Raw genomic sequence first — 14,913 nt, forward strand, 5'->3', positions numbered from 1 at the left:
GCGGGGTCTGTTTGGAGGTGGCGGAAATGTCGGCGGATGATTTGGTTTATGCGAAGGTTGGTAGGGTGGGAGGTGAGCACCAGGGGGGTTCTGTCCTTGTTAGAGGGGTTGGAGGGGTGGGGTCTGAGGGCAGAGGTGCGGGATGTGGATGAGATGCGTTGTAGGGCATCTTCAACCACATGGGAAGGGAAATTGCGGTCTCTAAAGAATGAGGCCATCTAGTATGTTCTGTGGTGGAACTGGTCCTCCAGGGAGCAGATATGGCGGAGGCGGAGGAATTGGGAATATGGGATGCCATTTTTGCAGGAGATAGGGTGGGAAGAGGTGTAATCCAGGTAGCCGTGGGAGTCGTTTGGTTTTTAAGTGGGTGTCAAGTCGGTCATCATTAATGGAGATGGAGAGGTCCAGGAAGGGGAGGGAGGTGTCAGAGATGGTCCAGGTAAATTTAAGGTTGGGTGGAATGTGTTGAAGTTGATGAACTGCTCAACCTCCTCGCGGGAGCACGAGGTGACACCGATGCAGTCATCGGTGTAGCAGAGGAAGAGTTGGGGAGTGGTGCCGGTGTAACAGTGGAAGATGGACTGTTCTACATAAACAACAAAGAGACAGGCATAGCTGGGTACCATATGGGTGCCCATGGCTACTCTTTTGATCTGGAGGAAGTGGTAGGATTCAAAGGAGAAATTGTTGAGGGTGAGGACGAGTTCAGCCAAACGAATGAGTGTGTCAGTGGAAGGGTACTGTTGGGGACGTCGGGAGGGGAAGAAATGGAGGGCTTGGATGCCCTGGTCATAGCAGATGGAGGTGTAGAGGAATTGGTTGTCCATGGTGAAGATGAGGCGTTGGGGGCCGGGGAAACAGAAGTCTTGGAGGAGGTGGAGGGCGTGGGTGGTGTGTTGAACATATGTGGGGAGTCCTAGACTAGGGGGGGATAGGACAGTATCAAGGTAGGTGGAGATGAGTTCAGTGGGGCAGGAGCAGGCGCAGGCTTAGACAATGGGTTGGCCATGGTGGTCAGGCTTGTGGATCTTGCAAAGGAGATAGAATCGGAAGGTGCAGACTATGAGGTTGGAAGCTGTGGATGGGAGATCTCCTGAGTTGATGAGGTTCTGTATGGTCTGGGAGATGATGGTTTGGTGATTGGGGGGGTGGGGTCATGGTTGAGGGGGCGGTAGGAGGTGGTGTCTTAGAGTTGACGTCTGGCTTCAGCAGTGTAGAGGTCATTGCGCCAAACTACCACTGCACCCCCTTGTCCGCTGGTTTGATGGTGAGGTCGGGATTGGAGCAGAGGGAGTGGAGGGATGCACATTGTGAGGGTGCGAGATTGGAGAAGGGGAGTGGGTAGACAGGTTGAGGCAATTAATGTCTTGGCGGCAGTTGGAAATGACGAAATCGAGGGCAGGTAATAGGCCAGTACGGGGTGTCCAGGTGGATGAGGTGTGTTGGAGGCGAGTGAAGGGGTCCTCAGAAGGCGGGCGGGAGTCCTGATTGTAAAAGTAAAATCGGAGACGGCGGAAGAAGTGTTCGACGTCACGATGCGGAGGGATTGGATGTCCATGGTGAAGATGAGGCATTGGGGGCCTGAGAAATGGAAGTCTTGGAGGAGGTGGAGGGCACAGGTGGTGTCTCGAATGTATGTGGGAAGTTCCTGGACTGGGGGGGATAGGACAGTCCCTCATCACGATGTCGATTGTCCTGCTCCTCGGATGCCGCCTGACCTGCTGTGCTTTTCCAGCACCACTCTAATCTGGACTCTGGTTTCCAGCATCTGCAGTCCTCCCTTTTGCCTGGGCTGCTGTATTCCCTCAGTTAACCTTTTACAATATTAAAACGTCAGGGGGTCCTTGTTCTTAGATCTCCTCAGGATTAATGCTCCGTGGCTGTGGATTACTAGATTCAGCGACCCACCCAGTCCGTTGTTTATATGCTGTGCATGTAACTGACTGGGAGGTGGAAGTGAGGCTGTCACAAGACATTCACATTGAAGTGTTTCTCTCTGCCTCTTTTCTCTTGTGATATTACAGACGGGAAGGAGTTCGATGTCTACATGTCATACGCGAGGAATTCCAAAGAGGAGGAGTTTGTCCTCACCACGCTGCAATCCGTTTTGGAAAACGAATATGGATACAAAATCTGCATCTATGACCGGGATAGTTTACCCGGTGGGAGTATGTATAGAATCTTTCAATGTCACCTGGTACTTTTACCGGAGCTCCTATACTCACCTAGCCTTTTCCCTCTATTCTCCACATCTCGAAGGTGACTAGAATCAGAGTTGTACAGCACAGAAACCGATCTTTCAATCCAACTCGTCCATGCCGACCAGATATCCCAAACTGATCTGCTCCTGTATGCCAGTATTTGGCCCATATCCCTCTAAGCCCTTCCTATGCATATACCCATCCAGATGTCTTTTAAATGCTGTGTTTGTACCAGCCTCTACTACTTTCTCTATCGGCTCGTTCCATACACGCACCACCCTCTGCATGAAAGTTGCCCCTTAGGTCCCTTTTAAATCTTTTCCCTCTCACCCTAAACCTATGCCCTCTAGTTTTGGACTCCCTGACTTGAGGAAAAATGTCCTGGTTACTCACCCAATCTATGCCCCTCATGATTTTATAAACTTCTATAAGGTCTCCCCTCAGCCTCTGATGCTCCAGGGAAAATAGCCCCAGCCTACTCAGCCTGTGTCTATCGCTCAAAAACTCCAAGCCCAGCAACATCTTCGAAAATCCTTTCTGCACCCTTTCAAGTTAGTAACATCTTTATTACCGCAGGGAGACCAGAATTGCATGCAGTATTCCAAAAGTGGTCTAACCAATATCCTATACAGCCACTAGCTGACCTTCCAACTCCTTTACTCAATACACTGACCAATAAAGGCAAGCGTACCAAACATGTTGACTTCGGCCCAGAAAACTCCAGTGGTTGTGACTGGCAGCTTCTGGTCATGATACAAAGAGGCCTGTTGAATGTCAGTTCCATTTCCCTAACCACTCAATGTGTTGCCATCTAAACCATTCACACCACTTCCAGAAAACACAGAATTGTTCCCTTGTCTGTGCTGTTTTACTCATCTGGGCTGCAACTATATCAGTTCAGTGTAAACATCAGCTTCCAACATTAACCTGGTAAACATTCAGCTGGTAAATGATGGAACGGTCGCAGTTCTGAGGAAAGGTCATTGGATCCGAAACGTTAACTCTGTTTTCTCTTCACAGACACTGCCAGAGTTGCTGAGCTTTTCCAGCAACTTCTGATGATAAGCCCAATTGTGAGTCTGAGTCTGTATCAATTTTGATACAGGAAACAGTTCATAGACAGGTATCTTTGGTCAACAAAGAAAAATGAGTTCATTTCGTATAAAACTTACTCCAACAAATACGCAAAGATCTGAAATGAAAGCAGAAATTACTAGAGAAACTCAGCAAGTCTGGCAGCGTCTGTGGGAAGAAAGCAGATTAGTTCTGATAAAAGAGCCACTGGATTCAAAACAATAACTCTGCTTTCTTCCCATAGATGCTGCCAGACCTGCTGAGTTTTGCATTCAATTTCTGTTTTTGTTTCAGATCTCTGGCATCTTTAGTTGTGTTTTTTTTTCAGGTTAGATTCCCTACAGTGTGGAAACAGGCCCTTCAGCCCAACCAGTCCACACTAACCCTCTGAAGAGTAACCCACCCAGACCCATTTCTATCTGACCAATGCACCTAACACTGTGGGCAATTTAGCATGGCCAATTCACCTGGGCTGCACATCTTTGAACTGTGGGAGGAAACCGGAGCGCACTCACGCAGACACAGGGAAAATGTGCAAACTCCACACACACGGTCACCCAAGGCTGGAATCGAACCTGGGACCCTGGTGCTGTGAGGCAACAGTGCTAACCACCACCCCATTGTTTATTGTTTAAAAATGCAGAGATTATCATCAAAAAGGTTTAAATTGTACAAAGGTAGGTATGACTTCCATTCCAGCAAACCAAACTTTGACATTTGGCATTTCTAACATTGTCAAAGTTTGGTATGTTAGAATGTATGTTGGTAGACAGCGAGTGCCTTTTCCCTCGGATGGCTAGCATGAGGAGACATAGCTTTAAATTAAGGGGTGATAGATATGGGACAGATGTCAGAGGTAGTTTCTTTACTCCGAGAATAGTAGGGGTGCTCAATGCACTGCCTGCAACAGTGGTAGACTCGCTAACTTGAAAGGCATTTAAATGGTCATTGGATAGACATATGGATGAGAATGGAATAGTGTCGGTTAGATGGGCTTCAGATTGGTTCCACAGGTTGACGCAACATCGAGGGCTGAAGGGCCTGTACTGTGCTGTTATGTTCTATGTTTTACTTCAAGGGTGGATATAAAGTTGGCGGAGTGATAGGAAACAGAGTGTGATCGATATGATACAGGCTGGAGACTTGTGGAGGAGTTTCCTAGGAATCGGTTTTTGGGACTCATGTTTTTCCTAATGTATACATGATCTAGATCTTGGTGTGCAGGGAATGATTTCAAAGATTACAGATGACACACAACTTAGAATTGTAAACTGTGAGGTGGGCTGTTTGTAACTCCAGAAGGTCATTGGAAAGGTTCAATGCAGAGGAATGTGAGGTGAAGCACTTTAGTTGGAAGAACATTATGAAGGAGTGGAGGGAGTTGGGTGTATATGGGCACAGATCATTGAAGATGACAGAGCAGTAAGTAAACCATGCAGTGTACTCACCTGGGTAGTGCAGTGAAGGTGGGGAAAGAGGGAGGGGATAAAATCAAAATGGAGTTGGTTCAATTAGTATCATCCGCTCTTAAATCAGGCCCTCCTGGCACACAGGAAAATGGGAGTGGACATTCCACCACTCTCATCAAACTTTCCTATCTTCCTTTTACATTACGGAGACCAGAACCATGCAGAGAGTTCAAGGTGATTTAACATAAGTTACCGATAATTCCATCATAACGTTGAAACACCGGGCCAAATGCTAGAAAGTAGGATAAGTGTAGATAGCTTGGCACAGATTCTGTGGGCCAAGGACACTATTTAGAGCTGTGTCAAGCCACATAACAGGAGCATAGCGTTGACCTGGCAGTGTTTGTTGCGAATGTTGACTATTATTCTTCATTTCTTTCTCCTGACAATGCCTTTTGTTTTGTATTTTAGTCATTACAGATGAGACATTGGCTTGTATTTGGAAAAGCAGGAGGCTGTTGGTGGTATTGAGCCCGAATTACCTAGTGAATGGGACACAGGCTCTTTTAGAGTTGAAGGCTGGCACTGAACGCATGGCCAGCACTGGGCAGATCCGAGTTATACTGGTGGAGTTCAGCCCAGTGAAGAAAGTCCACCATGTGCCAGAGCTGAGGAGGCTGAAGGCGGTGACGGCAACCATCAAGTGGGAAGGGGAGAAGTCCCAAGATCCCAGGAGCCGATTCTGGAAGCAGCTCCGGGTCGCTCTTCCCACAAAAAGCAAAACACAGAGGTCCGAGAGAGAGAGCAGGAGGTTAGTGTATGACAATTGTGACTCACTCCTACAAGATGGAAAACTGCCCAGATATTCTGTTTCTGAGAACTGATGATTGCAATTGCCAACAAATATCTTCATGGTTAAAGAGCAAACTATGACTTAATAGTTGTTGAATACTCTACAAAGGAAGAAGTCAAATCCTCAATATGTTGAATATTAACTTATTGTTTAACAGTAAAATTCTTCCTGTAGACCATGCTCCTTTTCAAAGATTCTGAAAAGGTACAAATCAGGGGAGCAGTAAAAGGCGTAAAGTTGCAGATCAAATCTTCAAACTGTCGTACAACGTATTGGTGGCAGTAGAGTGAGGAGGTGGAAATGTCTAGTGCATATTTCATTCCAATCTTCTCCTGTCTCAGTGAAACTGTGTCTTACCAATCACTGCCAAGACAACTGCCCCTTTGCAGCATTATCCAAGAAGTTTAACTTCTAAAGGGCATTTGGTCTCATGCTCCCTGAATTTTCAATTCTGTGTCCTCACTTCCACAACCTTCGCCAGTCTCTAGGTAGACCAGTAACTCTGCTGGCATTTGTTTTCTGTCCAATCACAGTTGGCTGGTAGAAATTCAACTCGCCAGTTTGATTTCAGAACTATGCCTCTTCACATTGACTATTAAATTAATTCAATTCAGGAACCATCTCAGATGGAAGTGACCTTCACATTCCACCAAAATGTGGCTATCATGAGTGTTCTTCCCTTTACCCGACTTGACAGCATGGAGCTTTAGTGCAGACTTGAGGGATGCATCAGAGAAACCCTTCCCTTCTTGCGTTCCAGTTGATGTCCCTGATCTATCTGGTGTGGCTTCCAGGCCAGTTCAGGCATGACCTGAAGAACAGCAAAAGAACAAAGGCAGAGGGATGCAAATGATGCTTTCCCATCATGAGCCATTGACCTGTTTCCCCTGTAATTGTCTCTCAGTTTGTGTGTGTCTGTCTCTGTGGACAATTCACAGTATTTTGGTATTGGCTGCTGAAAGAGATCAGAATCAATATGTGCCCTTTCTTCATGGATGCCGAGAAGGACAAATGGCAATAGTTGGATTCGTTAATCAAAGGTCAGTTATGGTTACATTCCTGAATTTCTAACTCGACACATGGAGTGGACAAAGTCAGAAGTCACATGACAACAGGTTATTGTCCAAACAGGTTTATTTGAAATCACAAACTTCTGACTTCAATACATCACAGTGTAATTATTTTTTTAAAATGGTTGGAGATTCAGAATTGCCAGTCCACTGAAGATTTTTAACATTTTCTATTATCAAGCAGCTTCAGAGTTCTAAAGTTCAAGAAGTGATCTTAATCAGTGTGGTTGGGGGTGGGTAGACTATAGCTGGGAAATCTTTGAGGAGAAAGTGAGGACTGCAGATGCTGGAGATCAGAGCTGAAAATGTGTTGCATTCCTGTAGAAAGGCTTATGCCCGAAACGTTGATTCTCCTGTTCCCTGGATGCTGCCTGATCTGCTGCGCTTTTCCAGCAACACATTTTCAGCTATAGCTGGGAAATGTGTATTAGAGGCAGGTGAGCCAATTGCTTCAAATCGAAATGGTGGAACAGACACTAGACTTCTTGACGACTTTAAATGAGCCGCAAAGTAGGAATCTTTCCACTTGATGGCAGAAAACCTGAGATGATGTTGAAGGAACCCAAAAAAAACAAGAGTAGTGGCTGGTTGAATTGGCAGCTTTCTTGAGGAACTGCTAGAGATCAAACTGATGGCTTTACATTGATTGAATAATCAAAAAGACAGGTGAACACATTGTCTGCCAGGCAAAATCTAATCTGCTGGTGGGACTAAGTAGGGCCACTTTATCATTGAGCTGCTCAAGATCAAATTCAAATTATTGATGAATAAGATTAATATTTACAGTAGTAACTGGGACAGGGTGGCATACAGTCAAGCTAGAGGAGTACAGTTGCTATAGTCTCACTCCTGTATGGGTTACAGTATGAAATAAAAATACTTTTCTGTATTATAAAAATGGACAATTAAAATGATTAGTTGGTAGATAAGATATTTATTAAAAAGACACAATTGGTTATACTACCAAAGCCAATGTTATGGAGAGATGACTGGTGGTGGTTTAACCTGAGGGTCATCATGCCTCAAGTGAGAGAAGAGATTGGAGTGGAGAGTCCTTCATGGTAACCTCAGCTATTACAGGAATTGAACCCATGCCTTTGTATCACTCTGCATCGTAAACAGCCACCTGAGCTAACCGATTTTCCCCCACAGCTATTCAATAAAGGCGCAGTAATTGATTACCATACTGAGTCAGTAATATAGAAGTACGTATCCCTTTAAATATCCCCAAAATACAAACTCTTCATGAAAGGAAGGAAAACAAAGATGCCTTTCTCTGCAGAGATTGACTGCTGAAAAGAAAAGTGATTTGGCCCATGGATTATTCTTGAAAGAGAATAGATAAAACGTAGTGTCACAAAATCTATTGCTGTGCTGTTCTTGTTGTTGCGGCCAAGTCATTAATCATATACACAGCTATCTCTGCAGTCCTTCAGATAAAGCCTGCTCAGAAAATACTGACTGGAAAAATCCTTCCAATTGCTCTTTCCGAACAGCAAATAGGTCTCACCCTGAACTCAACAGGAATTTTTACTTTTCAGAAATGGGAACAGTCAGCAAGCAGTCCTTCCTCACTGTCTTCACTACCCCAGGTCATTCCATTACCAAGGCCCTCTGCATCCAGTCACTGTTCAAACAGCAGCAACAGCAAGGTTGATAGGAAAGTGAGCTTTTCTCATCAGCCACGTGAACTTGAGGAAGCTTTGTTTTTACAAACAAATCTAATGTTCACAGTGAACTTTCCATAACCTCTTTTACAAATGCCACAAAAATGGCTTCACTCTGGGTATTGTCACAAAACGTAATGAATTCATTTTTACACAATCCTTCACAAAATTAAATACTGCATGAAATATTAAACATGGAGCAGCCTGATAATGTGGGTTATTATTTTACTTGTTATAAGATGTGATGTTGAATTTGAGACTTGCTTATAAATATTTCACTACTTGTTCACTTCACAATTGTAAAATAAACCAATTAATTGATTTTTACGTTTCACCACAGAGCATTAATAAACTATCGGCGAATTGGCTAACACTGTGTAAGCTTAGTGTTAATTTAAGCAATAAAATTATCAGGACCGAGTGAGAATGGCAGAGTTCCTTCCTGAAAGGACATTAATGAACCAGATGAGTTTTGTGACAATTGACAGTAGTTATTGCTGAGATGAGATTTGTATTCCATGTTTATGCATCAAACTTAAACATCTCCAGCTGTAGGTGTCATTTGAACTGACATCCCAAGAGCGTTAACCTTTATTTCTGGGTCACTCGTCAAGTGATATTACTGCTGTGCCCCATCTCCCATAATGCTGTGCGTATGAGAGTAAGATCCTTTCCCTATACTTCCAATATTTTTGGTCTACTAGCCAAAAATGCATTGTGACTAACATTTTGAACAAGACTGTGAAGTACCGTATATAAAAGTAAAATACTGCGGATGTTGAAAGCCTGGGATCCTCCCCCATTTCCCACATGTCTGCACTCGCTCCTTCCCAGAACAACAATAAGATTGTCTATGTTCTCACTCCCCACCCTACTAGTCTCTACATTCAAAGGATCATCCTCCCCGATTTCTGCAACCACCTGAGAGATGCCGTGACCAAACACATCTTTCCCTCCCTGCTGCATTCCACAGGGACCATTTCCTCCAAATCATCTTGTTCCACTCCTCCATTATTCTGACCAGCTCTTCATTTCCCCACGCACCTTCCCATGCAACTGCAGAAGGTGTAACACTTCTCCTTCCTCCCTCATTGTCCAAGGCCCCAGCACATCTTCCGGGGGAAGCAGCATTTCACTTGCACTTCTTTCAATCTAATCTATTGCAAACATTGCTTACAATACAGTCACCTTTACATCGGGGAAGATCAAGCGCAGACTGGGTGGCCACTTTCAGAATACCTGTGCTCCACCTGTAAGAATGATTCCCGCCCTTCCAGCTTCTTGCCAGTTCAGTAAACCATCTTGTTCTCATGCTAACATTTCTGTCCTGAGCCTGCTGCAGTGTTCCAAAAAAAGCACAATGTGGGCTGGAGGATCAACAATATGTTTTCAACATTAGTACTTTATGGCCTCCAGGACTCAATACAGGACTGAACAACTTGAGAGCCTGAATGCTGCCCTCCGTTTTGATTAGAGGACCCCCAATACCTCTCCCTCCCTGGCTGTATTTTCATTATGTCTTAAAAACACAGAAAACATTGGGGGAACCTCAATGGGTCTGGCAGTATACGTGGAGAGAGAAACAGTTAATATTTCAAGTTCAGTATTCCTATAAGAGCCTAGAGTCATACAGCATGGAAACAGACACTTGGGTCCAACACATCCACACCATACAGGTTTCCTAAACTGATCCTGTCCCATTGGCCAGCATTTGGCTTATGTTCCTCTAAACCCTTCCTACTTAAGCACCCCTTCTTAAGACGTTTTCTCTTCTCTCCTGAAGAACCAGGCTCGAAACGTGAACGCTGATTCTTTCTCCACAGATGCTGCCAAATTCAAGAATGTACGAACTAGGAGCAGCAATAGGCCATCTGGCCACTCCAGCCTGCTGCGCCATTCAATAAGATCATGGCTGATCTTTTGGTGGACTCAGCACCACTTACCCACCTTCTCACCATAACCCTTAACTCCTTCACTGTTCAAAAATCTGCCTTTGACTTAAAAACACTCAATGAGGTAGCACGGTGACTCAGTGGGTAGCACTGCTGCCTCACAGCTCTCGGGACCCGGGTTCAATTCCTGACTCCGGTGGCTGTCTGTGTGGAGTTAGCACATTCTCCCGATGTCTGTATGGGTTTCCTCCGGGTACTCCGATTTCCTCCCACAATCCGAAGATGTGCAGGTTAGGTGACTTGGTCATGCTAGATTGCCCATAGGGTTCAGGGATGTGTAGGTTAGGTGTGGAGTAAATATAGGATATTAGGATAGGGGAATGGATCTGGGTGGGTTACTCTTCAGAGGGTTGGTGTGGACTTGTTGGGCCAAATTACCTGTTTACATACTATAGGGATTCTATGATATCCCTAATTGCTTCCCTGGGCAGGGAATTCCACAGATTCACAACCCTTTGGGAGAAGATGTTCCTCCTCAGCTCAGTCCTAAATCTGCTCTCCTTTAGGTTTGGGGTTATACCTCAAAGTTTGCTGAGTTCCCCAACATTCTCTGTTTTTGTTGTTGTGAATCACCTTCGAGGTTGGCACACATCACACAACACCGCACTAATATTCATTGGGATGTGCTTCAAATGCAGTGAGCTTCTGCCTAATTGACAATTCTTTTCTCCATCTATCTAGTTCAGTTCACAACCCACAGCAGTTTGATTTACAGTAGCATAGTGGTTATGTGACAGGGCTTGTAATCTAGAACACCAGACTAAAAAGGAAAAACACACCTGAATTTCAATCTCTGCAGCTGGGAAATTTTGAATTTTAAAAGATCTGAAATAAAAAGCTAGTACCATTACTGGTAACTGTACAATCAGAGGATTGTCGTAAAATCCTATCTGATTCAGTGAATGGCCTTTAGCTGTTCTTACCTAAAACAAAATTCGAGAGAAACTCAAACAGGTATTGCTGGAAAAAGCTCAGCAGGTCTAGCAGCATCCGTGGAGAGAAATCAGAGTTAACGTTCTGGATTGAGTCACCCTTCCTAAAGAAATTCAGCAAGTTTGGCAACAACTGAAGGGAGTAAAATAGAATGAACTCTTTGTAGAAGTGATCACAAAATGGGAAAGATTCTGTCATCTATGAAGAAATTGGCAATTGCTGCATTCATGAATTCAGCTTATAGTTCAGGCTCCACTATCCATAGCATTCCTTTAGAGAGAGAAAGGCCTCAGTTTGGGCGGCAAGGTGCCTCAGTGGTTAGCACTGCTTCATCACAGCTTCATGGACCTGGGATTGATTCCAGCCTCAGGCGAGTGTGGAGTTTGCACATTGTCTCCATAGGTTTCCTCTGGGTGCATCAGTTTCCTCCCATGGTTCAAAGATGTGCAGGCTAGGTGGATTAGCCATGCTAATTTGCCCATAGTGTCTAATGATGTGCAGGTTGGGTGGATTAGCCATGGGGAATGCAGGGTTACAGGGTAGTGGAGTGGTTTTGGATGGAATGCTCTTCAGAGGGTCAGTTTGGGTTTGTTAGGCCAAATGTTTCCACACTGTAGGGATTCCATGTTCAGTTGCAGGAGGCTCTGCCTGTGGTTAATGAATAAACACTTGAATATATATGAAGCCTGTGACATCCACAGGATATCCTACACCCAATGGGCACAATTTGAAGTTCACATATTGTTACAATGTCAGAAATATGGCAGTCAATTTGTCCACAGCAAGCTCCTACAAATAACAATGTGACCATTAATAGATGATATTATGTGAAGGTGAAGCAGTGACCTTTGGATACACACTAGGGATTCTGTTGCACTTGCCTGAGAGGAGAGATGGGGAAGAGGAACTGACAGAAACAAAACAGATGACTTACACAACATGGCCTGTTTTGATGAGACAATAATGAGGAACATTGTTAGCCAAGATCTTTTTCCGAGGTGGGATAATCCAAAAGTAGACGGCATGGGTTTAACATGAGAAAGATTTTTTTAAAATGACCTGAGGGTTTTTTTTTCCCACGCAGAGAGTGGTGCGTGTATTGAATGAGCTGCCAGAGGAAATAGTGAAGGCTGGTACAATGACAACATTTAAAAGGCATTTGGATGGGTATTTGACAGGAAGTGTTTAGAGGGATATGGGCCAAGTGCTGGCAAATAGGACGAGATCAGACTGGTCAGCATGGACACATTGAAAGGTCAGTTCCCATGCTGTATGCCTTCCTGACTCTATAAACACTCTCTTCGTCCTATCTCTCTGGGTGCTACCCAAACATTTCCAGCATGTTTTTTTTAAAAATTTCATCATGGATAAATGTCTGGGTGATGCTCTCTGGTAGGTAAATGTTTGTAAAAATATCCACCTGTGCCTCAGAAAATAGAAACTGACTGGGGTGACAGAGCAAAGGATCCAATGATACATGTAACGAAATCCATAATAGCAGCAGCACTGGTTTGGTAAACTAATAACAAAAGCCTGTGATTTATTGTTTGGGGATTGCATTCAAAAGGAGTGAAGTTATGATAAACTTGTACAAGAAGGTTCCTGGTCCAGGTAATCTCATTACTGCATGCAATTCTGATCTCCATCCTCTCAACAGGACAGGGAAACGCTGGCTATCAATCTTAGATTTAAAAAAGTCTTGAATCAAGCACAAGTCTGAAATATCAGCCAGAGATGTACTGTCCCTGACACCTAGTGGTGACTGGAATGATTACAGCAGCAACATTTCCATTTTAACACAAAGAACTTCTGATGTTTTTTTAAAATTGCTGTGAACACCCGGCACTGCCATATGGTGCTTCTAATTTGTCATTAATATTAAATGTTCAGAGATATTTGGTGCCACGTACAATGATGACCATGAGAGAGACTGGCAAGAGAAATTGTTAACACTGTTGCAGCACAGGGGATGTTTTTCTATGGTGTAGCTTAGCTACATGGTGGCAGCTTTACTTTGTCACTAACCCCATGCTTTACCTGTCCTGGCAGTCTTCGAAGGAAGTGGTGTAGAGAAAGCTTTGCTCTGTTTCTAACCCTGTGCTGTACCTGTCCTGGGACTGTTTCATAGGGACAATGCAGAGGTAGTTTTACTTTGTTTAGAGTCATAGAGATGTACAGCACGGAAACATACCCTTCGGTCCAACTCAGCCATGCCGACCAGATATCGCAACCCAATCTAGTCCTACCTGCCAGCACCCGGCCCATATCCCTCCAAACCCTTCCTATTCATATACCCATCCAGATTTACTTTCAGGTTAAAAGAGTGGAGGGTGAAATAGTCTTTATCTAACCCTGTGCTGTCACCCTCCAGGGAGTGTATGATGATGGCTGTCTGGAGGGAGCTTTAATTTCAGTTTAAAAGAGTACTGGAGTGTCTCAATTTGTACCTAATCCAGTGCTGTCCCAGCCCTGGGAAGGTTTGATTTGGACAGTGAAGAGGGAGCTTTGCTTTCAATTTAAAAAAAACAGAGGGAGCTTTATTCTGCATCTACCCCTGTGCTGTACCTGTCCTAGGGATAGTTAATGAGGACAAGGCAGAGGGAGCTTTACTTTCAATTTGAAAAGACAGAGAGAGCTGTACTCTGTATCTAGTCCTGTGCTTTACCTGTCCTGTGAGTGTTGGATGGGGACAGTGTAGAGAGAGCTTTACTCTGCATCCAGTCCTATGCTGTTCCTGTCCTAGGAGTGTTTGATGGGGACAGTATCGAGAAAGCTTTACCTTCAGTTCAAAAGATTAGAGGGAGCTTTACTTCCAGTTTGAAAGAGTAAGGGGTGCTTTACTCTGTATCTAACCTTATGCTGTCCCTCTGCTAGCAGTGTCTGATTAAGTCTGTTATTCCCTCACATTAACATTCCACTCCCTGATTCACGCACACAAAGACACAATAACTTCATTCCTGAGTCATTGGCTAATGAATAAAGGATCATATGCACCTTGAACACAATCAAACTGTTTCTATTCTGACTTTCTCTATTTTGAAAGAGGAGTTGATGTGGATTCATTCCATACATTTTCATTTTGTGATTGAATGAGTGACAGAATGGTTAGTTCTCTGCAGGGAGCCGGTCCTCGGAGTGTTTAACATGAGGTGTCTAACAGCATTGGGACATGTAATTATCTTCAACTCATTGTTGTAGGAAGGCCATGGAGAGTGACTCAGCAACTGGCTGTTTAAGAACAAAGTTGTCATTTCGATTCTCCACCTGTCTCAGGAGATGGAACATTTCAAGGTCTCAGTGGATTTAAGGTGGGCACTTGTTGCAGATTTCACTGAATCATGGAAACCACCACCACCACCACTCCTCCCCCCACAACCCCCTCCTTTCACCCCCCCCCCCCCCCCCTCAGGTGAGGCATTTCATGCGTTTCAGAGTCAGTCAGAGTATTGAGTACAGGCGTTGGGAGGTCATGTTGCGGTTGTACATGACATTGGTTAGGCCACTGTTGGAATATTGCGTGCAATTCTGGTCTCCTTCCTATCGGAAAGATGTTGTGAAACTTGAAAGGGTTCAGACAAGATTTACAAGGATGTTGCCAGGTTTGGGAGGATTTGAGTTGTAGGGATAGGCTGAACAGAGCTGAAAAAGTGTTGCTGAAAAAGCGCAGCAGGTCAGGCAGCATCCAAGGAGCAGGAGAATCGACGTTTCGGGCATGAGCCCTTCTTCAGGAATGAGGAAAGTGTGTCCAGCAGGC

General features: G+C 44.5%; 1 protein-coding gene across 7 annotated transcripts in view; it reads left to right on the plus strand.

Annotated features, from left to right (window-relative positions):
- Positions 1-14,913, plus strand: part of LOC122556134 (interleukin-1 receptor accessory protein-like) — a 104,110-nt gene that overhangs the window by 40,143 nt on the left and 49,054 nt on the right. For 4 of the 7 annotated variants that reach the window (XM_043702613.1, XM_043702614.1, XM_043702616.1 and 1 more), the window contains exons 10-12: positions 2,025-2,168; positions 5,156-5,495; positions 14,358-14,467. In XM_043702613.1, coding sequence (XP_043558548.1) covers positions 2,025-2,168; positions 5,156-5,495; positions 14,358-14,466 — 593 coding nt within the window. In that variant the 3' untranslated portion in view covers position 14,467. Of the gene's footprint in view, positions 1-2,024; positions 2,169-5,155; positions 6,578-14,357; positions 14,468-14,913 lie in introns of all 7 variants that reach the window. The other 3 variants (XM_043702617.1, XM_043702618.1, XR_006313468.1) reach the window with 2 other exon arrangements.

This window comes from Chiloscyllium plagiosum, chromosome 13 (assembly GCF_004010195.1).
Source record: "Chiloscyllium plagiosum isolate BGI_BamShark_2017 chromosome 13, ASM401019v2, whole genome shotgun sequence".
NCBI lineage: Eukaryota > Metazoa > Chordata > Chondrichthyes > Orectolobiformes > Hemiscylliidae > Chiloscyllium > Chiloscyllium plagiosum.